We start from the raw sequence: 27,603 nt of genomic DNA on the forward strand, positions 1-27,603 counted from the left end.
ATACCCTCGGGAGCTCGATTCTACCTGTAACACATGTGGTCACTGTGAGCTGAAGTTGACTCAACGCTAACGGGCTCGAGATTTGGTTCTTTTGGACCTGTCTCAGTTACCTACTGCTGCTATAACAGAAAAACCCCAAGTGGACAGCTTTAAAGAACAGAAATTTACTCTCTCACAGTTTAGGAGGCTAGATGTCCAAATTCAAGGCACCAGCTCTAGGGGAAGGCTTTCTTTCTCCGTCAGCTCTGGGGTAAGGTCCTTGCCATCAATTTTTCCCTGGTCTAGGAGCTTCTCAGAGCAGGCACCTTGGGTCCAATGAACGCACTCCACTCCTGGCTCTTCTTTCTTGGTGGTATGAGGTCCCCCTGTCTCTCTGCTCAATTCTCTCTTTTACATCTTAAAAGTGACTGATTCATTTGTAAACGTTCACTTGAAGCTTAATAAAAGTTAATTAAAAAAAAAAAAGTGACTGATTCAAGATACAACCTAATCCTGTAGACTGAGTCCTGCCTCATTAACATAACTGCTGCTAATCCTGCCTCATTAACATCATAATCCAAAACCAAACCCGTTGCTTTCAAGTCAATGCCAACTCATGGCGACGTTATAGGACCCTATAGGACAGAACAGATCTGCTCCATAGGATTTCCAAGGAGCGGTTGGTGGATCTGAACTGCTGACCTTTCGATTATCAGCCGAGCTCTAACCACTGTACCACCAGGGCTCCATTAGCATCATAGAGGTAGGATTTACTACAAATGGGATAATCACTTCAGATCACAAAATGGAGGACAACTACATAACACTGGGAATCATAGCCTATTCAAGTTGACACGCATTTTGGGGAGACACAATTCAATCCATAACGTCATGCCTGCAGTGGAGGGGAGCCACTGTGACTAAACTGTAAAGAGCCAGTAAAGTCAGCGTGCAAGCCAGGGGGCGTCGATGCACTTTGTATCTAGGAGCCTCACCAGAAAGCGCTAGAACACTGTGGGATGCGGCTCAGGCCCTGTGCGGAAGTCTTTGTTACCAGAAGCAGATGTAGCCAGCTCCACCCTGATGTCCCACAGCTCAGAGCGTGAGGTCAGCCCTGTCCCCACGCTCCCACAGCATGCAGGAGGAGTGCCAGAACTCTCTGGAATCTGTCAGAGCAACACCCCAGCCAAGAAGTGTCATGCCACCTCCAGGGACGATCCAGCTGGTCCTCTTCTTGACAGGCCTGCGGCCTCAGCTTCAGGTGCCCTGGTGTCCCCCGCAGGCCAGCCCCTTCCTCATATCAACCCACTGCCATCGAGTCCATTCCGACTCATAGGGTTTCCAAGGCTGTAATCATTATGGAAGCAGACTGCCACATCTTTCTCCCTCAGAGCAGCTGGTGGGTTCAAACCAGTGACCTTTGGGTTAGCAGCTGACCACTTTAACCACTCCTTATACCAAACAACCCTAAAAAAACCGACACGTGGACCACACTTCTTTTAAGTGCTTTGTAATAACCAGAAACTGGAACCAACAAAACTGCTCCGGGACAGCCCACTTCAAAAAGTCCCAGGAGGCTGGGGCAGGTATGACCACCGCCGCCAGCGTTCAAACTTGGAAACAGCCACCCTTGTTCATCCCTCCCTCCCTCCCTCCCAGCCGTGTGCATCACAGGTCTTCATCGTCAAAGGTTTCCGTGCACCTCAGCATTAGCAGCTCATCGTCAATGGCAAGGGCTGGGTCCTGCAAAACATAGGCGGCAGGAGTTTAACACTGTTTCCATAGGGGTCCAGGCTCCAGGCCCCTACCCCGCCCAGACCTCTTCAACCGCAGCCTCATCCCCAGCTTCCGGCCAGGAAGCAAGCGCTAAGAGGCAGTGGTTGTTTTAGGTGGCTGTTGAATTGGCCCCATGCACAAAGGAATGAAACACGCCTGGTCCAGCGCCATGTCCATGGTCGGTTGTGGAGTGGACTGTGGTGATCCATAGGGTTTCTACTGGCTGATTTCCCGAAGTAAATTGACAGGCCTTTCTTCCTAGTGAGAAGGTCCTATCTTCCGTTTCACTCAACCCTCTATGACCTCCAGAAAGACCTTTTCCTGAACACAGCAGAATGGCTTCTTTCCTATCTGAGGCAATCTTAAAGCTTTATTAAACGTCCCCTAATAGCTGAATAGCTGACGGTGAACATCACCTGGCATACCAGCACGGTGGTTTACTGTGCAGCTGTCTTTAAAGCAGCAATGAGATAACGCTCATCTGTGTGTGGGGGGCTATTAAAAAAGGGCAAGGTGCAAACCACGTGCGTTGTTGGCTACGAGTTGTGTTTGAAAGCACCTATCGGTGTCTGTAAAATATCTTTGGATGGGTATGTAAGACACCGCTAACAACATCTGCTTCTGGGGAAGGGCATGGGTTAGCAACCAATGGATCCCCGTAGGAGAGAGACTAACTTCTCATTGTACATATTAAAAAAACAAAAAACCAAATCCATTGTGGTTGAGTTGACTCTGACTCATGGCAACCCCGTGTTTTACAGAGTAGAACTGCTCCGCAGGGTTTTCTTGGCTGTAACTCTTATGGAAGATCACCAGGCCTTTCTTCTGCAGCACTGCCGGGTGCGTTCGAACCGCCAACCTTTGGTTAGTAGACAAGTGCAAACCATTTGGTTTTTGAGAGATCGCTCTTTAAGAAGCAGCACTCTTTGTCTTAGCTTGGGTTTCTCATTGCCTTTACAGTGACCCCCGCCAACCTCTTGAGATTCCCTATGACCTCTTACCCTAAAAGTATGTTTCCTGGGTCTTTGCTCTTCCTGGGTCACCCCACCCCAGCAGAAAGTGACCCCTGTAGCTTATTAGCCTGGCAGGTCAGGGGTTGATCCCTGAGGGCCCTGGACAGCAACCCTAATCCCTGGACTTCTAATAAGCTCCCCAGGTGATTCCTGGGGACGCTTAAGTCTGAGCACCTCTGCTTTGTATGGACACACTAATCCCTTCTTTCTTTTCTGCCACATGTAGAGAAAGGAAGTAGGCAATGCCAAGGCTGTCCCAAGAGTCCACTCTCAAAGCCTTGCTAAGGTGAATGAACACAACTGTGTCCACAAGAATGAGGATGGCTGCTAAGGGACAGGCCCCCAAAGACTGGGGGACAGTGGTGAGCCAGCTGTCGGGATGAGGGCTCCTGACTCCACATGGAAGGTCCATGTGGCCCAGGCAGAGGGAAATGGATTCATGGGAAAGGTGCCAATTATACCTCGCTGATGTTAGCTGCCATTGAGTCGACTCTGACTCATGGCGACCCCAGGTGTTACAGAGTAGAACTGTGCTCCATAGGGTTTTCTTGGCTATAATCACGTTACGGTGTTGGTGAAGAATACTGAATATACCACGACCCGCCAGAAGAAAGAACAAGTCTGTCTTGGAAGACGTACAGCCAGAGTGCTCCTTGGAAGCGAGGATGGCGAGACTTTGTCTCGTGTACTTTGGACAAGTTATCAGGAGGGAGCAGCCCCTGGAGAAGGACATCACAGTTGGTAAAGCAGAGGGTCAGCAAAAAAGAAGAAGACCCTCAATGAGATGGACTGACACAGTGGCTGTAACGATGGGCTCAAACACAGCAGTGGTTGTGAGGATGGCACAGGACCCGGCAGTGTTCTGTTCCGTTGTACACAGGGTCACTATGAGTCGGAACCGACTCTACGGTGCCCAATGACAGTGATCTTTTGGAAGTGGGTCGTGAGGTGTTTCTTTCACGGCACTGCCGGGTGGGTTCCAACTGCCAACCTTTAGGTTAGCAGTCGAGCACAAACCATTAGCGCCACCCGGGGACCTTAATTATACCTTAGCCTATTGAAAAGACAACCTGATGATTTTTAGACAAACGTCTGCCATTTTTATAGCTTACCTGTTTTAATAACCAGTGTACTTCTGCTAAGGGAGCAGAGAAAACCCACAGCTATAAACCTGACAGGGTCTGCTCCCTGGCAGCTCAGGCATCATTCTCCCTGCCCCCCATGCAAGCCATGAGGAAGAGGCTTTGTGACCAAGACTCCCACCACTAAGTCACCGTAAATGCACAGTCGGCTTTCTGGAGGCCGATAGCAATATCTTTCAAAAGCTGACGGCAAATATTACCCCAAGGGTCTCAGAAGATGATGAAATGGCTGGGGCTTCTGAAAGGTGGCAAGGATTCGCCAGCACTGACAAGTGCCTGCTGAGAGCTGGCTCTTGGATGGCTCCCTGTCCAGCTCTGCCCTGGTGGCAGCCCTTGGCCTCTTTCCCCAGTTTTTCCCAGGCACCTTCCATTCCGTAAGATGCAGTAGGCTGAAGTCAGCCATCCAGAGGGAATGGAAGGCCGTCCCCAGCCACGTGGTCCCTTTTGGGTGTAATATGGTCCAGCTTGGGATCCCACAACAAGCCCTTTCTGCCATCCTCAAGGAGGTAGGGGCAGTGTCCCCACACCCAGCTCTGTCCTACCTGTTTTAACTGAACGTTCACACAGCAAAGGCTTTTGAAAAATTCAAGGATCTGCATGTACAGCTGATACTTCTCCGAATTCTCCGGGTTGCAACTGGCAAGCACTGAACTGGAAACAGAAAGAAAGAAGAAACGGCAAATGTTTAAAGTTCTGACCTTTTACCTCTGCTTAAAAAAAAAAAAATAGGCGGTACAAATTGCTAAGCACTCGACTACTCGCCAAAAGGTCTGTGGTTTGAACTCACTCAGAGGTGCCTTGGAAGACAGGCCCAGGCTTGAAGACCCTATGGAATGGTTCTACTCTGCACATATGCGGTCCCTATGAGTCCGAATCAGCTCAAAGGCAACAACAAAGAACCCCCTAAAATACTGTGATCACAGTATGAACCAGGCAGGCACTTTTAAATGCCCAGTCGAATTCCTGGGCAGCTCAGAACCCTTCCGGAAAGATCTGCCTCATCTCTGCTCAAATGTCGTGCCAGGAACCACACAAAGGGAAGACCACAGCCAGGTTGGCTCTTGTGTTCTAGTGTAGCGTTCTGAGACGTGGCTTCCAGAAAAAGGGAGCAAGGTTTCCTCCATCCCTTGGAGCCAACATTGAGCAGCAAAGCCACAGGGTTCTGGTTCCCCTGGGGCTGTACCCTTGGGGTCCCAGGGGCACACCACACATTTGGGACTTCCCCTCAGTGAGTCTAACGTGGAACATGAGCCCAGATGCAGGACTGAGGCCTGTTTCTCAGACTTCCTTTCCCACTGCCTTCTGGAGTTGGGGAGACGCCCCTTCCTCTGGGAACTTGGAACAGAGAAGCTGTGATCCCTGCCAGGAAAGCAGTGTTCGGGCCTCCCCTCCTCCCTGGACACACCCTCCCCAGTCAGTTTAGGAACCCTCCGGCAGCAACTCTGCCTTTTCTCAGGAAAGTAGAAAAAAAATCTTCACAGGTTGTCTTTTCTATCCATGTGGTAAGGAGTCACAATGTTGCCAGGCCAGCTCACTGTGGCAACTTCTCTCCAAAGCTGTCTCTGAGGCCCGAGCCCAGCTCAGAAGTGGGAAGTCTGCCTCGGGTCAGTTTCAACAAAGTTAAACTCCACACTGCGGAGGGGGCTTGAGTTACTACATGAAAACGCTTTGGAGAAAGCAAAGCCCTCCTCTGGAATCCCACTCTCCAGGGTCTGTCCAGGCCTTGGTGGGGCAGTGAAGCAGGCAGGCCCGCACCGGGGGCCTCTGTGGCCGCATGATTCGGGCTGGCCTCAGGCTGGGTGGCCGTTAAAAGGACAGTGGGTGCATGAACGCCGCTCTCACTCCCAAGGTGAAAAGCTGAATGTTCAGGCTTCTTTTCAGTGACGACACAAGCAGGTAAGACCACAGCTTTGCAAGCAAAGTAGCAAGGTAATTTCAGTCCTAAGCTAGCTCTCTCCAAGAAAACAGTACTGATCCAGTCAAGCTGCGTCTGGTTTTAAACCTCCCAGGTTCTGTTTTGTGTCTCTCCTTCATGGGGTCAGCCACCCATCCTCTCTGCTCACCACCTCAGCTTCTGTCGGTGCCATGAGGAGCAGCTCCTGCATGGCTCAGGGACCCTCCTGGGGTCAGGGCACAGGCCACCCTGACACAGCTGGGGTTCTCCAGGCCCCAGAGCCACTGCCACCTCTCAGGCCAGACCACAGCTGTCCCTGGGCAGGGCCACCCTGGGAGAGCAGTCTGTCTCCACAGCCCTGAGCTGTTACCTTCCTGACAACCAGCGCCAGGATGGGAGAAGTCCACACTCTGAGGAAACCCCAGACAATGTCATCCCCAGGGCAATGGCACAATCTGAGGACCAGCCCACTTCAAGTGACAGGAAGAAGTGAGTCCCCAAGGACTTTCACTGAGTGACGTACCCCTCTGAGGGTCTACTGGGGAGAGGCTCCTGACATCCCAGCGGGAGTGTACACACATGCACACACACACACACACGGCATCACACATTCACAGCCGCATATAACATACACACTCAGAACGTTTAGACACACTCACACTAATATGCACACAATACACACTGGCACAAACATACACACTCATTCACACACAAACTCACACTCACACTTACAGTCACCCATACACACACAAAAATCCACTGCTGTCGAGTCGATTCCGACTCATAGCGACCCTATAGGACGGAGTAGAACTGTCCCACAGGGTTTCCGAGGAGTGCCTGGTGGATTCGAACTGCTTGACCTTTTGGTTACCAGCTGTAGCACTTAGCCACTACGCCACTAGGGCTACTCAATGGCAACAGGTTTGTTTTTTTTTTATACACACACAAGCTCACATACACTCACACACAAACTCACATGCTCACATACACTAACACACGCTAACTCATACCCCCTTCCAAGGTACCTCGGCCACCTCACCTGGAGCTGGAAGTACTCGGAGCCTCGCTTTTGTCCAGGAAACCTGCCACATCGATGGCATCTTCAAAAAGGATCTGAAAGAAAGCACGGCACTTCCTGTCTCAGAAAACACTTTACTGTCTGAGCCTTGCTCTGGGCTGCTGGGGAGCCACGAACAGGAAGGCGCTCACTCCTTGCACCAAGCCCAAAGCCTGCCAGACCAGGGCCTCTGCTCCCTGCTTGGTGGGCTTCCCAGGGCTTCGGTCCTGAGCTCCTCACTGCCCAGAGCAACTGACAGCCCCACGGTGGCTGAGAGGGAGGGGAGGTGTCATGGATCGAATTGTGTCCCCCCAAAATATGTGTCAACTTGTCTAGGTCATGATTTCTAGTGCTGTATGACTGTCTACCATTTTGTCATCTGATGCTATTTCCCCACATGTTGTAAATCCTACCACTATGATGTTAACGGATTAGTGGCAGTTATATTGATGAGATCTACAAGATTACTGGATAGAGTCTTGAGTCAACCTCTTTTGAGACATAAAGAGAGACGTGACCAGAGAGATATGGGAACCTCATACCACCAAGAAGCATAAGCCAGGAGAGCAGCATGTCTGTTGGACCCGGAGTCCTTGCACTGAGAAGCTCCTAGTCCAAGAGAAGACTGACGACAAGGACCTTTTTCGAGAGCTGACAGAGAGAAAGCCTTCCCTTGGAGCGGACGCCCTGAATTTGGACTTCTAGCCTACTAGACTGTGAGAGAATAAATTTCTCTTTGTTAAAGCTATCCCCTTGTGGTATTTCTGTTATAGCAGCACTAGATGACTAAGACAGGAGGCTCTGGGGACTGGGCACAGTAGCAGCAGCCTTCCGAGGTCCTTCTGCTTCTAGAAGACCAACTGAGGGTCTGCTTTTACCTACACGCCAGGCTACCACTAAGGCCCCAGAAGCTCTGCGTGGCAGGCCAGGGCTGTTCTGAAACACACATTTATCGTGGAAGTGGCAGCCTCCTCCTCAGCACGTGCTCCACTCTCTTGCTGAGTGGTAGAAACTGCTCTTTGGAGCAGAAACTGTCCTCTCTCAGATGGACCTGATTGGTTCAAGGCTAATCTATGTTGATTGCCAGTCCTTGGCTCAATAATCTGGCCGGCGAGGGGGGACAGAAGGTGTGCTGGAAGCTTCTGGAAGAGATCTTCCATGACTCTCAAGAAGAGCCACAGGAAATCTCTAACATGACGTAAAGAGGGAAGAATGGCCGCTTAATTGCTACCCATTGCCATTCCACAGCCACAGGAGAAGGGGGAACTGGGGAGGGGGGACAGTGAGAACCAGCCTCGACATGAAACCGAGCAGACGGGGGAAAGGATCAGGTCCATGGTGACGCCACCATGCTCTAGACTAACCTGAAGCCTGCCTGGCCCATGGACATGAGTACTTTTTTCATGGCTTATAATTAGGTAGCTTGCAGCCAAAAGAATCTCAATTGATAGAGCCTTCTATAATCCCCACAGAAAGGCCAGGAAGCTCAAAGCAGAAAAAGAATTGCTGTTTCCTGGCCATGGAGATCACGTTGGGATTATGTTGTGGAAATATGACGATTATGTCAGAAAACCAGGGAATCTACTATAATCTATAGGCCTTGGGTGGCACAAACCGTTAAATGCTTGACTACTAGCCAAGAAGCTGGTGGTTCAAATCCACCCAGAAGCACCTTGGAAGACAGGCCTGGAGACCTGCTTCCGAAAGATCACAGTCGATGAAACGCTACGGAACAGTTCTACTCTGCACACACGGGGTGGCCATGAGTTGCAATCGACTTGACGGCAACTAACAACGTTAGAATCCAAACAGCACCTCAAAGCTGCTAAATGATCCCAAGCATCCCTGCTGTCTCCAGGCCAAGGGTGACACAGAACCGTTCCTGGGCACGCTCCCCGACCCCACGGTCTGTGTACCTCCTCCGGAGTGGAGACCAGCGAGCAGCTGGCCCCCTGGCTTTCCACACCACTGTCCTTCACGCTGCCCTCCGCACAGGCCAACTCCTGACAGGCCCCTCTGAGGCCCGGGAGGCCACTGTGTTTCTGTGTCCAGGCCTGGAGGAGACTGGCTTTCCTCTCCTCAGAGAGGTTCTGCCACAGGTGGGAGATGGCTGCAGACACGATGGACAGCGTCACCTCCTGTGAGGAGATGATCCCATTGCCCGTCAGAAGGTCCATCATCTGCTTGTAGAAGGTGAGATACCTGGAACAGAAATGGCCCCAGACCTCAAGCCAGAAGCCGGGGCCGAAGGTCCCCCCAGAAGCCATGTCCTCAGGATGCATCCATGGGTGAGTCTGCAGCACACAGACCCTGCCGTCCACCCAACAGGCCAGCTCTGGGGTCTCTCAGTGTGTTTGCCTCACTAGTCTACGCATGCTCCAGACCCTTGGTGGGCAGACACCCTCTTGGCGGCCACGGATGAAACGGATTTGTGCTTTGGGGTCCCTCCCCAGTTCCTACCACTGCCCAGAGAAGCTCTCTGTCCGATAAAAGAAAAGATGAGAGGTGCGGCTGGCTTAGCTCTCACACCTCTGGAAAATATCTGAAAATTGTGAGCCCATGAATGCGCAGGCATGACACGACTTCTGCTTTAATTTGGGGCTTCTAAGTCAGGACCAAAAGGTCTTAGTGGCGAAGTGGTTAAGCACCCGGCTGCTAACCAGAAGACTGGGAGTTCGAATTCACCAGCCGCTCCTTGGAAACCCAATGGGGCAGTTCTACTCTCGCCTATAGGGTTGCTATGAGTAGGAATTGACTCAATGGCAGTGGGTTTGGTTTGATTTAACGGGTAAGTCAGCCCCAAGGAGCCCTGGTGGTGCAGTGGTTAAGTGCTTGGTTGCTAACTGATAGGTCGGCAGTTCAAACCCACCAGCCATCCCTTGGGAGAAAAACTTGGTGATCTGCTCCTGTAAAGATTACAGCTAAGGAGGCCCTGTGGGGCAGTTCTGCTATAGGGTTGCTACGAGTCGGAATGGACTCGATGGCAATGTTTTGTTTTGTTTTTAATCTTTATGGAAGCAGATTGCCAGGTCTTTTGTCCCCCAGAGTGGCTTTTGCTGTTAGGTGCCATCGAGTCGGTTCTGACTCACAGCAACCCTGTGTACAACAGAAAGAAACACTGCCTGGTCCTGCGCCATCCTCACAATCGTTGTTATGCTTGATGTTGTTAGTTGCCGCCAAGTCATCTCCGACTCAGGGAGACCCCACGTGTTACACAGAAAAACTGTGCTCCATAGGGTTTTCTTGGTGTAATCATGTCATGGTGGTGGCGAAGAATATTCAATATACCATGGACTGCCAGAAGAATGAACAAATCTGTCTTGGAAGAAGTACAGCCAGAATGCTCCGTAGAAGCAAGGATGGTGGACTATGTCTCATATATTTTGGACATATTATCAGGATAGACTAGTCCCTAGAGAAGGACATCATGCTTGGTAAAATAGAGGGTCAGTGAAAAAAGAGGAAGACCCTCAATGAGGTGGATTGACACAGTGGCTGCAACAATGGGCTCAAACACAATGATTGTGAGGATAGCACAGGCCCGGGCAGTGTTTCATTCTGTTGTACACAGGGTCACTATGAGTCGGAACTGACTCAACAGCTCCTAAAAACCACAACAACGTTAATCGTAAACCGTTTAAGCCACCCAAGGACCTCCTCCAGCCAAGGTGCCCCAAATAAACACCCAGTTTAAGTAAAGCAGTGTCCGTGCCATGTAAATGTAGCTTCCAGAATTTCTCTAGCCATCCTCAGGCACCTCCTGTATGGAACTTCTGGAGCCTCCAGGGTTCAGGGCCTGTCTGAGTGTCTTGGGGCTGCAGCATGCCCCCTGTACCCCCCGTAGGAGCCTCACCCCATCCCCAGGGAGCTCCCTGTCCTGGGCTGACCACCCGCCCAGCTGTTCACCGTTCAAATTCCATAAGGTCTGGCGACAAGGCGCCTGGGGAGTGTGTGAGCTCCATGTTTTTCTCTTCTTCTTCCTCCTCCTCCTCCCCCTCTTCCCCCTCCTCTTCCTCTTCTTCCTCCTCTTGGTCTTCCTCCTCTTCCTCATCTTCTTCTTCCTCCTCCTCAGCACCCTTCTGACAAGCCTTATTTGGTTCCCTGCTGGAGAAAAAACACATTTATTTTTTTAAAAAAAGGGGGGGAGGGGACTTCTGTTCTTCAGAAGATACCCTTTTGAGAATGACATGACACGACACAATCTGGAAAATATTCGCAAATCATCTCTCTGATACAGGACTTGAAAACCAGAATCTCTTCATATGGATAGGGAATAATTCCCAAGACGCCATGCTAGGTGAGAAAGCAAGGTGTACCAGAGAAAAACACGGGGGAATTCTTTTTAATAATCTCTGAGTGGGGAAAGCCTTCCTAAGTATCTCCCCAGATTCAGAGGCCATAAGAGGCTGATAGCTGAGACTTCCTTTCTGCATGGCTGGGCTGCCCTGGCACAGCGTCTGGGGCTGCGGGGGAGAGAACAGTACAGTGCCAGGCTCCTGGAGCTGGCTGGGACTTACCTGTATGTAAGCTTCCCGGAGTACATTCTGGCATATTCTTTCCTGACCTCCTCTAAGCTTCTAGCATATCCATCCACCAGGTTGAAGGATTCTGTTGAGGGGTTGAAGGCAAGAGTAGAAGTCAGGCCTTTGTCGAGTTTCTCCTGCCTCTCTGGCTCAGGGGGTCCCTGAAGCCGCCCACTTTCAGTGTTAGGGCTCCAGGAGCCTGATTTCTACCTCACCTTGTAGGAGCAAGGGGAGAACATTAGACTGGGGAGAGGGCTTCCAGAGGGGCAGTAACCCAGAACTAAGGAAACTGAAAGTATCCCTTTCCGAGTCCATGTTCCACTAGCTTAAAAAAACCAGTTGCCGTCCAGTCGATTCCAACTCAAGGCGACACCATGTGTGCAGAGTAGAACTGCTCCAGAGGGTTTTCCTGGCTGTAATCTCCCAGGAGCAGAGCATCAGGCCTTTCTCCCATGGTGCTGCTGGTGGCCGAGGGGGGGGGGGGGTCCTGAACCGCCATGTTTCTTTGGTTAGACGTTGAGCACAAGCTGCTTGTGCAGCTCAGGGACACTGTAGGCGCTCAATAAATATTTGGTGACTTGGTTTAATAGAAACATTGAAGCAGCTCTCCCTGGGAGGGAGATGGGGGTGGCAGGTTGTGCTCTATTACCTTTCAGCTTCAGCAAAGTATCCAAGGTTTGTTCCAGGTCCTGAATATAGGTCTTCGCCTTATTCAAAACCTGCCACTGAGGACAGAGACAGACAACGCTCAACTTGGCCTTCCACCGCAGAGGCTGGTTTTGTGGCCCCTTTCCTGTCCTGAGGCCAGGCTCCCTCAGACGCAGTCACATCCATGAGGGAGTCAGTAAAGAGGAGAAGAAGGTTATTCTGACGCACAAAAGCCATGAGGTGTAATGTGTATTCTAGACATGGATTCTCACCGAAATACCAACATATCTGGAAACAACGAAGCTGCTTCCAGCAAACTACCGCTGCTGCAAAAGAGGCAAATGACCACGTGTGCTACTTGGAGGAGCAATGAATACTGGTGGCTAAAAAGGCCCCAGGTGATGGACATAAATCCCACGGCTCCACACAAGCACAGCCTAGACTCCTGCTCAGTCGCAACGTTGCACAATGAGCTAGTCTAACAATACTTTGGTTTGCTACATGTATATACTCCAGGTGATCTAGAAGCTCACCAAGTGCTCTGTCAACTTGAACTCTGAATTTCCCCACTTTTTTTCTTCTTCTTTTATTTTATATAATGCTAGCCTTTATAGTCAGCTGGACCAACAAGCAACATCATGAAAAAGGGCAAAAAGACTGAAGTTGTCAAGGATTTCATTTTACTTGGATCCACAATCTACACCCATGGAAGCAGCAGTCAAGAAATCAAACGTTGTATTGCATTGGACAAATCTGCTGCAAAAGACCTCTTTAAAGAATTAAAAAGCAAAGACGTCACTTGAGGACTAAGGTGTGCCTGACCCAAGCTATGGCATTTTCAATCGCCTCATATGCATGCGAAGGCTGGACAATGAACAAGGAAGATCGATGAAGAATTAACACATTTGAATTGTGTTGTTGGCGAAGAATATTGAATATGCCATGGGCTACCAGAAGAACAAACAAACCTGTCTTGGAAGAAGTACAGCCAGAATGCTTCTTAGAAGTGAGGACGGTGAGACTTTGTCTCACTTACTTTGGACATGTTATCAGGAGGGACCAGTCCCTGGAGAAGGACATCAGGCTTGGTAAAGTAGAGGGTCAGTGAAAAAGAGGAAAATCCTCCATGAGATGGACTGACACAGTGGCTGCAACAATGGGCTCAGACAGAGCAACTAACGTGCGGATGGGGCAGGACCGGGCAGTGTTGTCCTGTTGTACATAAGGTCACTATGAGTTGGAGCTGACTCAACAGCACCTAACAACAACGACATTCTTTATAGTATTATTTATTATATAATTCTATCCTCTCGAAGTATTTCTTCAAAACTTTCAATCTGGGAGCTTCGATCTCAATTATTGAGGCTATTTCCACTCCCTTCCTTCATTTCACTGATTTGTAATCTTAACTCTGTCTCTGCATCACATTAGGAAAATTTCTCCTCCTTTTACAACACGTTTCTGCCACCATCATTACAACTGCTCTGTTGTAACCAGGAGGCAGCAGAGCCCTGAAGAGGGAGATCACACCACTACCACCACCCGGAATGGATGCTGGGGTACACCACCCAGAGCCCCCTTTAGAACAAACCTGTTGCTCTTGAATCAATGCCAACGCACAGTGACCCTACAGGGAGGTGCTAAAAAAAAAAAAAAGGCACCATGCTCTCAACCACTTGGTCAAGGAGCACATTTTAGGGATACGAGTGGTTTTCCTTTGGGGTTACTCCCATTTCTTTCTGTGAGGCCTTGACACCTGTTCTTTCTCCAGCTGGGCCACCGTCTGGCATGCCCCTCGCTGGCCAGTGGCAGGGACTATGGGTCTCTCCACTCTGCCCTCCTATGAGGCCTCTACCATTAATACGAACTCCACTCCCCCTGCTGTTGTTGTTGCTCTCCGTCGAGTCGATTCCGACTCACGGCGACCCCATGTGTGCAGAGTAGAAATGTGCTCCACAGTGCTTTCGAGGCTGTGACCTTTTGGAAGTGGACTGCCGGGCCTGTCTTCCAAGGTGTCTCTGGGTGCGTCTGAACCACCAACCTTTTGGCTAATAGTCGACTGTTTACCTGTTTGCACCACCCACTATCACCACTCAAAGCCACCCAAACCTTGCTCAGTGCCCTGATTCACCGTAAAATGCCGAATGAGGAAAACAGTGGAATGAAGACCAGGAAAAGATAGTTGCTTACCTGGAGAGCCCTGCCTGCTACTTGGCTAGTGCGGACGCAAACACTGAGGGGTGTGTGCATGTGTGTAATGCCTGTGTGTGTGAGTGTGTGTGGTACGTGTGTGGTGTGGTATGTGGGTTGTGTGTGGTGGGTGCGTGGTGTGTGTATGTGATGTGTAATGCCTGTGTGTAGAGTACATGTGTGTTTGTAATGTGTGCATGTGTGTGGCACATGTACATGTGTGAGTGCGATGTATGTGTGGTATGTGCATGTGTTTGTGGTGTGTGTGTGTTCGTGGTGTTTGGGGTGTGTGTATGGGGACTGTGTGTTTGTAGTGTGGTATATGTGTGTGTGTAGTGTCTCCATAGTGTGTGGTATATGGGATGTGTATGTCTGTGATGTGTGGCATGTAGGGTGTGTGTGTGTGGGGTGTGTGTATTTGTGGCATGTGCTGTGTGTGGTATGTTTGTGGGGCATGTCTTTGTGGTGTGGTGTGTATGTGGTATGTGGGGTTTGTGTTTGTGGTGTGTGGGGTATGTGAATTATGATGCATGTGTGTGTGGTATATGTGTGGTGTGTGGTATGTGGGGTGGGTGAGTGGGGTGTATGTGTTTGTAGTGTGGTGTGTGTATGCTTGTGTGTGGTGCGTGTGGGGTGTGTGTTTGTGGTGTATGGTAAGTGGGTGTGTGTGTGCTGCGCGGTATATAGGGGTGTGTGTGGTGTGTTTGTGGTGTGTGTGTGGTATGTGGTATGTGGGGTGTGTGGGGGGTTTGTGTTTGTGGTGTGTGGTATGTGGAAGTTGTGTGTGTGTTTGTGGTGTGTGGTAAGTGAGGTGTGTGTGTTTGTACTGTGATGTGTATGTGGGGTGTGTGTGTTTGTGGTGTGTGGTAAGTGCGTATGTTTGTAGTGTGGTGTGTGTGCATTGTGTATGGGGTGTGTGGTATATGTATGTGTGTGTGTATGGTGTGTGGGCTGTGTGTGTGAGGGGTGTGTGTTTGTTGTGTGTGGTGTATGGGATGTTGTGTGTGAGGGGTATGTATTTGTGGTGTGTGGTATGTGGGGGGTGTGTGTTGTGTGGTGTGTGTGTGCTAAGTCAGGGGGTGTGGGGGGGATGTGTGTTTGTGATGTGTGGCATGGTGTGTGTTCTGGGGTGGAGGTGTGGGCTCCTGGAGCTGCTGGAGGCTCTCTGCTGCCAGTCGGAAGGGCAGATGTAGTTGTTGCTGGATAACCAGGCCTTCTGCAGGCCTGTGACTTTCCCTCTGACGCCAGGCTCGTCTGCTCCAGGTCAGTGAGGTCCGGCTCTCACACTACGCACAGTGCAGCAGCAGACACAGAGCCAGGGGATGTCCTGGCCTGGCCTCTGGGCTGCGGGCAGCTAGGGAAGGTAGCTCCAGGCCAGCCCCCCACTGGGCTCCATAGTCCCTCCATGTAGAAGCCTCTCCTCCTCCCCAAACTCCAGTCCCCATACCTTTGACGCTACGAGGTCAGAGTGGGAATAAACGATTTTCCTGAGGTTGCTGAAGAGCCCTGCCAGGGTGGCACGGTGCCGAGCCTGCGACAGGCGTCTGCGGGCCACCCGGGGCTCAAGCTCCTGCAGCTGTGCCGTGGGCCGGGATGTCGCTCTGCCACTGGGGTTGCTGCCCTCTCCAGAGGTCTCCATTACAAGCTGCAACGTAATATTACGCTTTTCCCCCTTAAATAATAAAGACACACCATTAAAGAAAAAGGAAGGCAGATGGAAGCAGACAGAAAGGGGTGTTCCCCCAAGCGAAAAGTCCCAAAGCAATGAACGTAATCAATAAATAACAGGTGCAAAATAAATACCAGATGACACAAAATCTATTGTTTAAGGTCTACTCCTAAAGACACAAGCCACCCATACCTGATTCATGGTTGAGGGGCAAGACTGCTTATGCCAAGAAGTTTCTGGTACATTGTAGATACTCACCAGACACTTGTTAACTGACTGCTGTGGCCATGGAGAGTCAAGCCATTCCCTGAGATCCTGTTCTTTACCAGTCCATCAATATCTGAATAGGCACGGTTCCCACCCTCTGAGGTCCTTCCCACCTTAAGAAGGCACCCCTCTTTGATCTGGGTATGGTTACACTGAAATACACATATCAAAAAATGCATTATGCAGTATGCTTTAGTGTACTTTCCTGTACCTATCTTAGAACTCAAAAAGAAGAAGGAAAAGAAAAGAATGCACCCTAAAACTTGTGAAAGCAAAAGGCCATGTGGCATGACAACAAGCAGCAGTGGGCGTGCCTTGTCTCGCTTCCAGCGGTTTCCGAGGAGGATCATTATGTTGTCCTTTGGCGACCACCCCTGAGCTCACAGGTGGCTCTGATATACACCTGGGGCCCTTTCCTAGGTGACGTGATTCCGGGACTCTGATGTGGCGTGTGTGTGTGTGGCGCATGTGTATGAATGTGGATGATACATGTGTGTGGGATGTGTGTAGTGTGTGTATGTGTGATGTGTGTGGTACCTGTGATGGGGGTGGTGCGTGTGGTGTGTGTGGTACATGTATGTGTGGTGTGTGTATGTGATATATGCATGTGTGTGGTACGTGTGGTACATGTGTCCATGTATGTATACATGCGGTGCATGTGCGAGAGTGTGATATGCCTGTGTGTGGTACATGTGTGTGAGGTGTGTGTGGTGCACATGCATGAGTGTGGTGTGTGTATGAGAGTGCGGTGTGTGTATGAGAGTGCGGTATGTGTGTGTGGGGTGTGGACGGGACCAGGCCTTTTATGTGAGCCATGGACCTCTCCCTCAGGTGCCCACCCCCCCCCAGAGGACAGGGGCTCCTACTGCCCTGTGAGCTTTTCACCTGTGTACCCCAGGGCCCAGCACACGGCCTGCCCCGACAGGCACTGGTTGCTGGCATTGTGAGTGAATTCGAGGGGGAGGTCTCCCCTGGGTCACTCTCCTCTGAGCTCAGGCCTACTGTCCGGGGACAATGTCTGGCCTCGGCCAGGTTTTTCCAAGTTTGGCGTATGTTGAAGTTACCTGAGGAGACTGTTGAAAATGCACATGCCCAGGTCCTGCCCCCAAAACACTGGATCTGAATCTGCTAGGGGCTGGGCCTGGGCGTCTGCACAGGTAACACACTCCCCAGGTGACTGATGCTTTCAGGATGACAGGCACCACGACGCCCAGCACCACAGCTGGCAGCAGCTGGAGCAGAATCTCCTCCCTAAAGGGTATCGAGGGAGGGAGACGGAAGAAGCCTTTCCCACTAAGTTTTAGTTGGAGAATCCACCAAAGAGAGAGTAAACCCCAGGCAGGATTTTAAAACACCACTTAGGTCTGAAAGCAAACCTCTCCTCAGCAATGCGGGCTTGTCCAGGCTGTCTACGTGCCCTGATGCTTTCCTTCAGCTGGCTTCTCAACAGAGGCAGGAAGATGGTAACGGGGTGTTGCGTTGACTGCCTGTGTCAGCTCCTGGGATGTTTATTACCAGGAGTCACACCCTGGCTGGGGCGCGGGGGCTGGGGGGGTGGGGACAGCTGCAGCCTCTGCACAGGCCCCATCCAGCTCTAGGGCTAGGTTAGACTGAGGTCACACCTTTACAGTCTCCAACTTCCAGACCACAGCAAGCCTTTACTTGGAAGCAAGGTGAGACAGTGGAGGTTTTGAACTGCCCAGGGAAAAGGAGACCCTTTTGAACCTGAGAACATGGGCTTTGTTTACTTGTTTATAGAGACATGCATATGCCTAGACATCAGGGAGTTTCAGGCAACATACATACAAAAGGGGACCTGATGGGAAACCTGCCCACTGCTCTAGAAGAATCCAGGCAGACATCAGGTCCTCCGGGATCTTGAGAAGTATTAATTCCAAAAACCTCTGGGCTCTTGGGGAACCCAGGCCCCTACCCAAGCACCCTCTGCCTGAGCTATCTGCATGGCACTTTTCACTCACCTGAAAAGGGTGCAGCCCCCTGCCTCCCCCACAGGGGGCAGACTCTACATTACGTGTTACCCCTGGGCCCCTAAGACCAGCGGCAGATTAGCCAGTATGCAAGGTAAGCATGGTGCTTACTTTATTTACCACATCAAAGATTCTGCTTCTAGGTATGGCTGGCATCTGTTTCTCTTCCAACCCCACAGCACCTTCCTACAGAATCAAAGCCTCTTTTCACATTTACGACCCGTGACGGGGGTGGATGACTCAGTAAGCAAGGCAGGCACAGGCTTACTTGTGCTTACTTACTAATCTGTTGTGAACACTTTCACTACACATGATCTGGTAAGCAAGGTAAGTACCGTGCTTACCTTGCCTGTTGGATAATTCGCCCCTGCCTAAGACCCAGGCATGGCCATGGAGACAAGCACAGAGGCTGGGTTGAATGGGCTAAAGGAAAATGAAGATTAAGCAAAACACTTGGGGAGGGGGTATAACGGTTTAGTTCCACCATAACCCAAAAGACCCCTCTGAGCCTCCAGCACTCATTAGCTCATGAATTCAGTTCTTGGCAAGATTCACGGGAAGGGGCAATACATTTGAGAAGCTTATAAAGCCCTTTGGGGTTGATGTTGGAAAATGGCTACATAAGAGAGATGGGAAGGGGTTGGTTGGAGGGGTGAGTGCGAACTTGGGTAGACAAAAAGCATGAGACTTGAGGGAAATCAGTACAAAGACAGTAGATGGAAGGAAGACTCCAGAGCAGGTGGGATGATGCAGGGACGCCCCAGAGATGGTACTCAGTACTAGGCAGGCTGGACTATGAATTAGCTCAGTAGCCCTGGGTCATAACCCTAGCTCTATGATAACCAGCCATGTGGCTTTGCATTAGCCAAGCAATCTTGCTAGGTCTGAATTTCTTTACCTGCGTACCAAACAACAACAACAAAAACCCTGTTGCTGTTGAGTCGAATTCAACTCACAGCAACCCTACAGAGACAGAGTAGAACTCCCCCATAGGGTTTCCAAGAAGCGGCTGGTGGATTCAAACTGCAGACCTTTTGGTTAGCAGCTGAGCTCTTAACTGCAGCACCTGAGAACAGGATGTAAAAAAGGCTTTAACCGGATGACAGCTCAAACTGGCCCACCTCCAAGAGCAAAGGTAAGTGGCACAAACCCCTCTTATTCCAACACAAGGGGAGTCCGGAGCAGACCACAGCATGAGGACCTGTGTCTCAAGGGACTCTGGGGACTGCAGTGCAGTGGACAAATGTCTACCAAGCACTTTTTATGTGCAGAAGCCCACTCTGCAGCAAACTGGGGCCGGAAATCATATTAGGTGTGTAAAGAACGGCCACAGCGTTTACATTTTTTCCTTAAAATTTTTTTCGTTAACCTTGTTCATTGGGTCAACTTGACAAGCACAACCTTTCAGCCTAACAAAGGTTAGAAAACAGCTTCTTGATGCATTCTTCCAAGACGGCGTTCTATGAAGATTCCCCCGCCACACACCTTAGTTTTATTCCTTCTCATCTCTAAGGCAAAGCACACTTTCCTTAGCAAATACTTTCCTATAAAACACCCCTTCATAACCACTTAGAGACGACATTTTTAAAAACTTTATGGGCTAAAAGAAAAAAGTGACCTCATCTTCTCCAAGTTTCAGAGAAACTTTCAATCACTTTTAAGCATGGCATCCCACACCTTTAGAGAGCGACCCACTCTCATTAGCCGCGTCTAGGCGCACACATACAACACACAGGTAGATGACTGCAACCCACAGGCAGCCGCCTTTGACTCCCTATACGTATTAGATCGATCGAGAGAGCCAAAAAAGTCCAAAATCATTCCCAGATATATACAGGTAGTCATGAAGACATTGCAAACTCTCACCCTGAAGTCGCCCACCCCAGACCTAGATGTTCTCCTGTTTGCACACACCCTGTGGGGTCAGTTGGGTGCGCGCTGCACCCCAGGCACGCCACCCGTTTCTGGAGATAAGGGGCTCGCCCCCCGGCAGATACTCACACGCAGAGAAAGGCACCGGGCACAGGCGTCCGCTCCGGGACGGGGCAAGCGGTCACAGCCGCCGCCACCCAGCCCCTGTGCCATGGGGCCCCTGCCCTGACGGAGATACACCTCGCACCTTGGCGCCCAGGGACCAATCGCGGCCCGGTCCCGGGTTCCGCAGCCAATAGGGACGCACGGCGGGGGCCAATGGGAGCAGGTGGGAGAGAAACAAGGTAACAAGTTCCCGCAGGCGGCACCAGGGAGGGACGGGGCGGGACGGGGAGGGATGGGGCAGGGCTGGGCGGGGCTGACCTTCTCACCCCATAGGTCGGCCAGGGTCGGGACCTGGGTGAGGGGTCCTCTCAGGGGCACCACCCAGCCTGTATCTGTTCCGAGGACTGCATGGATGTCCTCAGCTGGCCACATGCACCTGACCTGGAACCTCAGTTTTCTCATCTCTAAAATGGGGTAATAACACCTACCTCATAGGGCTACTGTGAGGGTTAAAGAGGACACCTTAAACAGAGGGTTTACAGTACCAGGCACCTCGTCTCCAGTGACAAGATGAAACATGTAGGTGCGTGGAAAGGGGAGAGGAGATGACAATTTAAATAAGAAGAAATGGGGGACTGGGAGGAAGAGACCCTGCTAAGAACAGATCTTTCAAAGTTCATAATAAAAGCCAAAGAAAAAAGAAAACATGCTCACTCTTTGGGTCGGCAAATGTCATTCCAGTTTGGAAAAAACAAACAAAACAAAAAACAACCATTCCCCATTTTCCCTCGACTCCCCACGAGATACATACACTCTTATCTTTAGGCTTCTTTTTGCTTGAGTGCCTGTACCCCTAAGTATCTCACAGTGTGCCCAGGATCTTGGGTTTTACCCCAGGAGCAGCCCGTTGTTTCTGGAAAGAATGCACAGCTGACTAAATGGACTCAGGGCCTGTGGGGCAGAAGCAGGGCCTGGAGCCAGGCGGGCACATTGTACGCCCCAGGTGCCACTTCGCTGCTACTTGACCTGAGAGGAGCTACTTCACCTGTGGGCAGGGGTTAACCTGGGGTCACTCTGCTGAGCAGCAGCAGCAGCAGTGCTGAGGTGGCTCAGGAATGTGGCTTCTCATCCAGGACCCCCTCCCAGTGACTGTGGGGCTGAGAGGAGCCCCTACCTCAGGTGTCATGCCATTTGCATCTATTAGAGCACCTATAGGTGGGTACTCCTGACATTTCTGTGGCATGAACTCGTCTCTGAATGGATTCTTGCGGTCCATTAAGTGAAGTGATGTGTTGTGTATAAAGACACTCACAGAGAAACACCCAGTAAATATCAATCCCCCGTTTCCCTGTCAGGGTAAACTTGACATGTCTGTTAAGCTCCAAAATTCTGCCAAGGTTGGGACCAGCCCTGTCGCCCTGGCTCTCAGGCGGCCTTTGTCAGGTCTCTCAGGGCCCCTGAAGAGACTCTCTTTCTCTGTGCCCCACACTCCCTAGGGTTGCACCCCCCTGGCCCTGGTCCTGACCCACACCTCATGTTGCCAGCCCACCCACAGCATCTCTAGGCCTTATGGGAGCAGGAGTTGCTCAGGGGTCGTGAAGCTCTGTCTCAGGGAGCCTTGTCTTTGCACTGAAAAAACAGAGAGGTCTGGAAACTGATGGGCTCTAGCTGTTCATCCATCCCCGCCCTCCCACCCCTCTCCCCCCACACCTACCTCCCTGGATGAGGCTTACTGTGGAGCAGATTTGCATCCAGAAGAAACAGAGTCCTGGGTAGGGTGGTGTTAAGAAGCTTACTAACCTGCGGCAGCCTGGTTTCTTTATTGAAAACAAGGCTCTCTTCTCTACTTCACTCAATCCTCCCCAGAGAAGCTGTCTCCCTCCCTTCAGCCTCTGCTGTGAATCCACCAGACCCTCTGGGGGCTTCTCACCAGCACTGGACACAATCAAAGTTCTCCCTGGCAACATCCACACACACACGTCGGCCCTCTGACACTGACCCTGAAGTCACACAAATCCTGCCCTGAAATAACCCCTTCTCTCCACCCCATCTCCTCCCCCAGGTCCAGCTCCGTATGAGTTCCTACCAGGAACGTTCTATGATCCCTGCAATTGCACCAGCCCCGAAGGGCTACCCAGGAAGGCCATCCAGGAGGGCCACCCTGTTCTGTGGCCCTTGCCTTGTTCCCCACTGTTGATTTCTACCCACAGTCATGTGACGAAGGGCAGAAACCTTAGATCCAATCATCTTTTTATCCTCCAAACAAACTGAGAGTGATGTTTCATGTATTGAGAACCTAACCCATTGCTGTTGAATCAGTTCTGACTCATAGCCACCCTCTAGGCCCCATAGGGTTTCCGAGGCTGTACCTCTTTATGGAAGCAGACTGCTAACATCTTTCTCCCACAGAGCTGGTGAGTCCAAACCACCATCCTTTCAGTTAGCAGCCAGGCACTTAAGCACTGTGCCACCAGGGCCCCTGCATCGACTCCACAGCAGTGGGTTTGGTTTTACTGAGAACCTACTCTGTCCCTAATCCTCAGGACAGCCCTGTGAAAAGTCTCATCTCCATTTTATAAATGAGGGAACTGAGGGTCCGAGAGGGTCCACTGGGCTTGCCTGAGGTCTCAATACCCAAGGCTCTCTCTGGCCCTCTGGGTGCTTTGCTTCCTGGTCTTCTAGGGGTAGCATTTGGTTTAATAAATACCATTAATTACCTTCGGCCGGCGAGAAATGTGCATGGTTTTGTGAGTTTCAGAAGAAAAAGAGCCTTCGCATTGAATGGAGCTCTGTGGCTCCTCGGGCAGGGTGAAAAAGGCAGAGGTCAACGGAGGGACACGCTCTCTGATTCAAGGGTGGGGCGCCCTGCACATTTGCTGAGAGGAGCCTCAGATGCAATCCCAGGCAGGATTTCGCTCATGACCTCCTCCCAGGGCCAGACTGGGCTCCAGGAGAGCCCGTGAACACAGCAGGCTCCTTTGTGGGGTATGGGCACTTTCTGCTGTAGGAGGGCAGATGTTTGAACCCCCAAGGACATGTCACAGGGTGAGCATTTTCATTCGCCAGAAAGAAACCCTCTGCCCATTAGCAGTCATTCCCCATTCCCTTCTATCCCTCCGCCACCTGTCCTTGGCGACCACTAAGGTGTGGGATGGCTCCATGGGAAACACCACTCACATTCAAGCTGCTGCTCAGAGGGGAGCTTCTATACTGGGCCTGGGAAGGACCTAGTGTGTCCCAGCTACTGAATTACCAACAATGACACTCGGGTCATTCTCGGAAGAGATAAAGAATTTACTTTTTGTTTCTGAAATTGCGTTTGTCTCTATGGGTTGTCCTATTCTGGACATTTCATATAAATGGAATCATACAATGTGTGGCCTCTTGTGTCTGGCTTCTTTATTTAGCATCATGTTTTCTGGGTTCATTGTAGCAAGTATCAGTACTTCATTCCCTTTTATGGCCAAATAATATTTATTTCTTTGGATAAACCACACTGTGAGGAAGCTGGCAATGATATACTTCAGGAGGGAGGACTTAACAATAGGCATGGTTCATGACAGAGAAGCTGAGAGAGAAAGAAAGAGAGAGAGAGAGAGGGAGGGAGAAGCTGATGTAGGTATTTTGGAGGTGGAAGCTGGATTGGAAAGGGTACGGGAGTTGGTTTTTAGGAACTGTGGCAACAGAGATGGAATTCCCCATGCCATTCTCCACTTGATGTTTGCAGTATTACTTATTAACCTGGGAGACTTGAATTTTTCTGGCAGTGAAAGTGGATGATTTTATAGACTCATAAACCTAAAGATTCCTACTGCAGATGGTCTAATGTCATTATCAGCAGTTCCCTGCACTGTGCAAATATTGACTTTACTGCTCTCTGGGGTGGAAGGCAGAGGGGTGGGAGACAAGCAGATTCTCACTCTAATTTGAGCTTCTCCTCAACGGGACCTGGTCACAGTGGTGTGAGAGAAGGTGGCTCACCTTCAGTCTTTGGGATCCTTTGTTTCTCAACAGACAGGCCAAGGTCCCTATCAGGTGCCTTGCATTGGCACAAGGCCCATTTACTAGAAGAGTGATAGCAGGGTCCTTCTGGTCCAAAGCCTTTATATTGTAAATGAGGAAATCGGGACCCACAGGAATGACACAACTTGAGAACAGTTATATAGATAATTAACTGAAATGACATTGGAGGGCCTGTTGTTGTGTGCCATTGAGCTGATTCCTACTCATAGAGACCTTACACGATAGAGTAGAACAGCCGCATAGGGTTTACTAGGCTGTAATGTTTATGGGAGCAAATCACCAGGTCTTTTCTACCATGGAGCGGCAGGTGGGTTCAAACCACCAACCTTTCAGTTAGCAGCTGAGCACTTTAACCATTGCACCACCAAGCCTTCTTAGAGGTCCTATATTAAGTCCCAAAAACTTAGTTCTCTAAGTCCAGGATTGAGGATCCCTGGCTTAGCAGCAATTATGTTGAAAAGTTTTGGGGGCTTAGTTGAAATAAGCTTTGTATAAGCCAGTGCTGACATGTTAAACATGAACGTGCTATGTTTAAAGACAACATTTATGTTTTTAAATTATAAAAGGAATACATATTGATAGTAGAGAATATGAAAAATATTGAAAAGTCTAAAGACAGAATCTGAAATCACCCAACAAAATTCAACTCCTCTGCCACCTAGAGCCACTGTTGATATTTTGTGCATTTATATTTATTAAAAAAAACTACATAATGCAATCATATTCCATATCTAGTTCTGTATCATACTTTAAAAAATAACCTTTTTTATTTTAAGAAAATTGTAGATTCAAATGCAGTTGTAAGAAATAATACAGAGAGATTCTCATGTACTTCTTATCCATTTCCCTCTAATGGTAACATCTTACAAAACTGTAATACAGTATCAAAACCAAGATAGTGATTAATACAATCCACTGATCTTATTCAGATTTCCCCCCTTTTACTTCTACTCATTTATATGTGTGTGAATTCAATTCTGTATGGGCAGGTCAGGCCAAGGACTGGGTGAAAAGAAACACCAGAAATTGGCAGGGTACACAGAGGGCAGCCCAGAGGACCACGATTAAAGACAGGGCAGTCAGGCCAAGAGGTGAGGGCAAAAAGCCCGACTCACAGCAACCCTATAGGGCAGAGTAGAACTGCCCCATAGGGTTTCCAAGGCTGTAATCTTTAGTAGCTGTCTTGGGCTGGGTTCTCTAGAGAAGCAAAACCAGTAAAGCATAAAAATATATACAGGAAGAGGTTTATATCAAGGAAATGGTTTACGTGGTTGTAGAGGCTAGAATGTCCCAAGTCCATGAGTCAGGCTAGAGGCTTCTTCTGATTCATATAGCTGAAGGGGCTGGCGGCGAACACAAGATCAGGAGTCCAGGCAGCAGGACTCTTGCTCACAGCCTGTGAAGATCTACAAATCCCAAGAATGGCAGGCAAGACTACATGTAAACTGCTAGCTGAAGTCCCAAGAGCTGGAGGTCAGACAAACAGGAGCCAGCTGCAGGATCCAGAGCAAGCAAAAGTTGCTGGGCCTTTCCAGAAGTTTACCCATATTTGATGCAGGCCACACGCTCAAAGAAACTTCCTTTCAACTGACTGGCTACTCACAGCAGATCCCATAGTGGAGGTGATCACGTTATATCAAATCTCATCATGGAAGTGATCACAACATCACATGACTGCCAAACTACATCATAACTGCCAAACCACTGAGAATCACAGCCCAGTCAAGTTGACACACAACCTTAACCATCACAGTAGCCAAGGAATTAACCACTCTGTCACCAGGGCTTCTACGGTAAGGGCAAGAAAAAACAAAAAAACCAAACCCGTTGCTGTCGAGTTGATTCTGACTCAAAGTGACACTGCAGGACAGAGTAGAACTGCCACATAGGGTCTCCAAGGCTGTAATCTTTACAGAAGCAGGTCGCCACATGTTTCTCTCATGGAGTGGCTCATGGGTTTGAACCACGGACCTTTTGGTTAGCAGTTGAGCTCTTAACCACTGCACCACCAGGGCCCCTAAGGTGCTTCCAGAAGGTGAAGTTCTAAAGTTACGCCAGCACCTTGGAGAGCTCCAGGTGCTATTTTCCAGCAGACCTGTTTTCTTTGGCTCCCAGGGTGGAACGATTGATCTGTGCCTGGCAGAATGCTCCAGCTACTAAAGAGGCCTTGCTTGGTTAGGCTGAGCTCCAATACTCTTGAGGAGCAGGCATAACTCATCCTCATTCTTCCAAGTGGCCTCTTTCACAAATTTGCAGCTTTAATGACATTTCTGTGAAGCTCTCGGCAGAGCACGACTTGGGACCAGAAAATAAGAATTTGACACTTGGCTCTGCAGTAACCACGTATGAGAGCTTTAAATCACTTAGTCTCCCTGAACCTCCGTTTCCTATCCTGAAAATGAGGCAAAAACGCCTCACTTTGTAGGGTTGCATGAGGATCAAATGACATACATATGGTTATGGACTGAATTGTGTCTCCCCCCCACCCCACCAAAATATGTGTTGAACTCCTGGCCCTTGTACCTGTGCATGTGAACCTTTACGTTATGTTAATGAGGTCATACTAGAGTAGGCTGGGTCCTAAACCTAATCACTTCTGAGTTATCAGAAGAGCAGGATAGATACAGAGACACACATGGGGGGAGACAGGGAACCTGGCCCAAAGCCCACAGAGCCAACACACAGGAGTGATTCAAGAGTGTATGCTCACCTGTAAGGCTGTCCTGCTTTCATTCATGCATTCAACAAATACTTATTGAGGATCTACTACAAGCCAGACATTGTTATAAAACCTGGGGATAGAGTAACAAAGAACACAGACAAAAAACTCTGCTTTTGTGGCCCTTACATGTTTTTTTCTTTTACATGTTAGTGGTGGTGGTGCTAGAAGCTATATAATACAAGTAAATAGATAGCGTCTTAATTACCTAGGGAAACCCTGGTGACATAGTGATTAAGTGCTATGGCTGCTAACCAAAAGGTCAGCAGTTCAAATCCACCAGGCGCTCCTTGGAAACTCTATGGGGGCAGTTCTACTCTCTCCTATAGGGTCGCTATGAGTCAGAATTGACTCAATGGCAATGGGTTGGTTGGGTACTTACCTAGGGTTGCCGTAACAAAAATACTACAAATAGGTGCCTTGAAAGAACAGAAAATTTATTTGTCTCACAGCTTTGGAGGCTATAAGTCCGAATCAGGACACTGGCTCTAGGGAAGGGCCCCTCCTTGTCGGTAGCCCTGGGCCCTTCTAGGTGTTCTTTGTCATGTAGGTGTTCCTCGCGTGGTCTCTTCCCCATGTATGCTTGTCTCTGTGTTTATCCCGCACTTTTTATAACATGTAGAAGAGGTTAGGTTTAGGGCCCATCCTATCCTGGTATGACCTTATTAATATAACAAACCAAACTCCTATTTCCAAACAGGTCATAAGCCCCAACAGGGTTAGGGCTTCACCATAATG

At 49.9% G+C, this 27,603-nt stretch overlaps 1 protein-coding gene across 1 annotated transcript; it reads right to left on the minus strand.

Moving 5' to 3' along the window:
• Nucleotides 1-1,633: 1,633 nt before the first annotated feature.
• Nucleotides 1,634-27,442, minus strand: STRA8 (stimulated by retinoic acid 8). Its single transcript, XM_064290364.1, is given in 10 exon segments — nucleotides 1,634-1,722; nucleotides 4,453-4,561; nucleotides 6,844-6,917; nucleotides 8,778-9,063; nucleotides 10,768-11,034; nucleotides 11,379-11,469; nucleotides 12,034-12,109; nucleotides 15,670-15,867; nucleotides 21,924-22,018; nucleotides 27,316-27,442. Coding segments are annotated over 10 exon segments (1,398 nt in total). The 3' UTR covers nucleotides 1,634-1,647.
• Between the last annotated feature and the right edge of the window lie 161 nt (nucleotides 27,443-27,603).

Source organism: Loxodonta africana, chromosome 8, assembly GCF_030014295.1.
Source record: "Loxodonta africana isolate mLoxAfr1 chromosome 8, mLoxAfr1.hap2, whole genome shotgun sequence".
Taxonomy (NCBI): domain Eukaryota; kingdom Metazoa; phylum Chordata; class Mammalia; order Proboscidea; family Elephantidae; genus Loxodonta; species Loxodonta africana.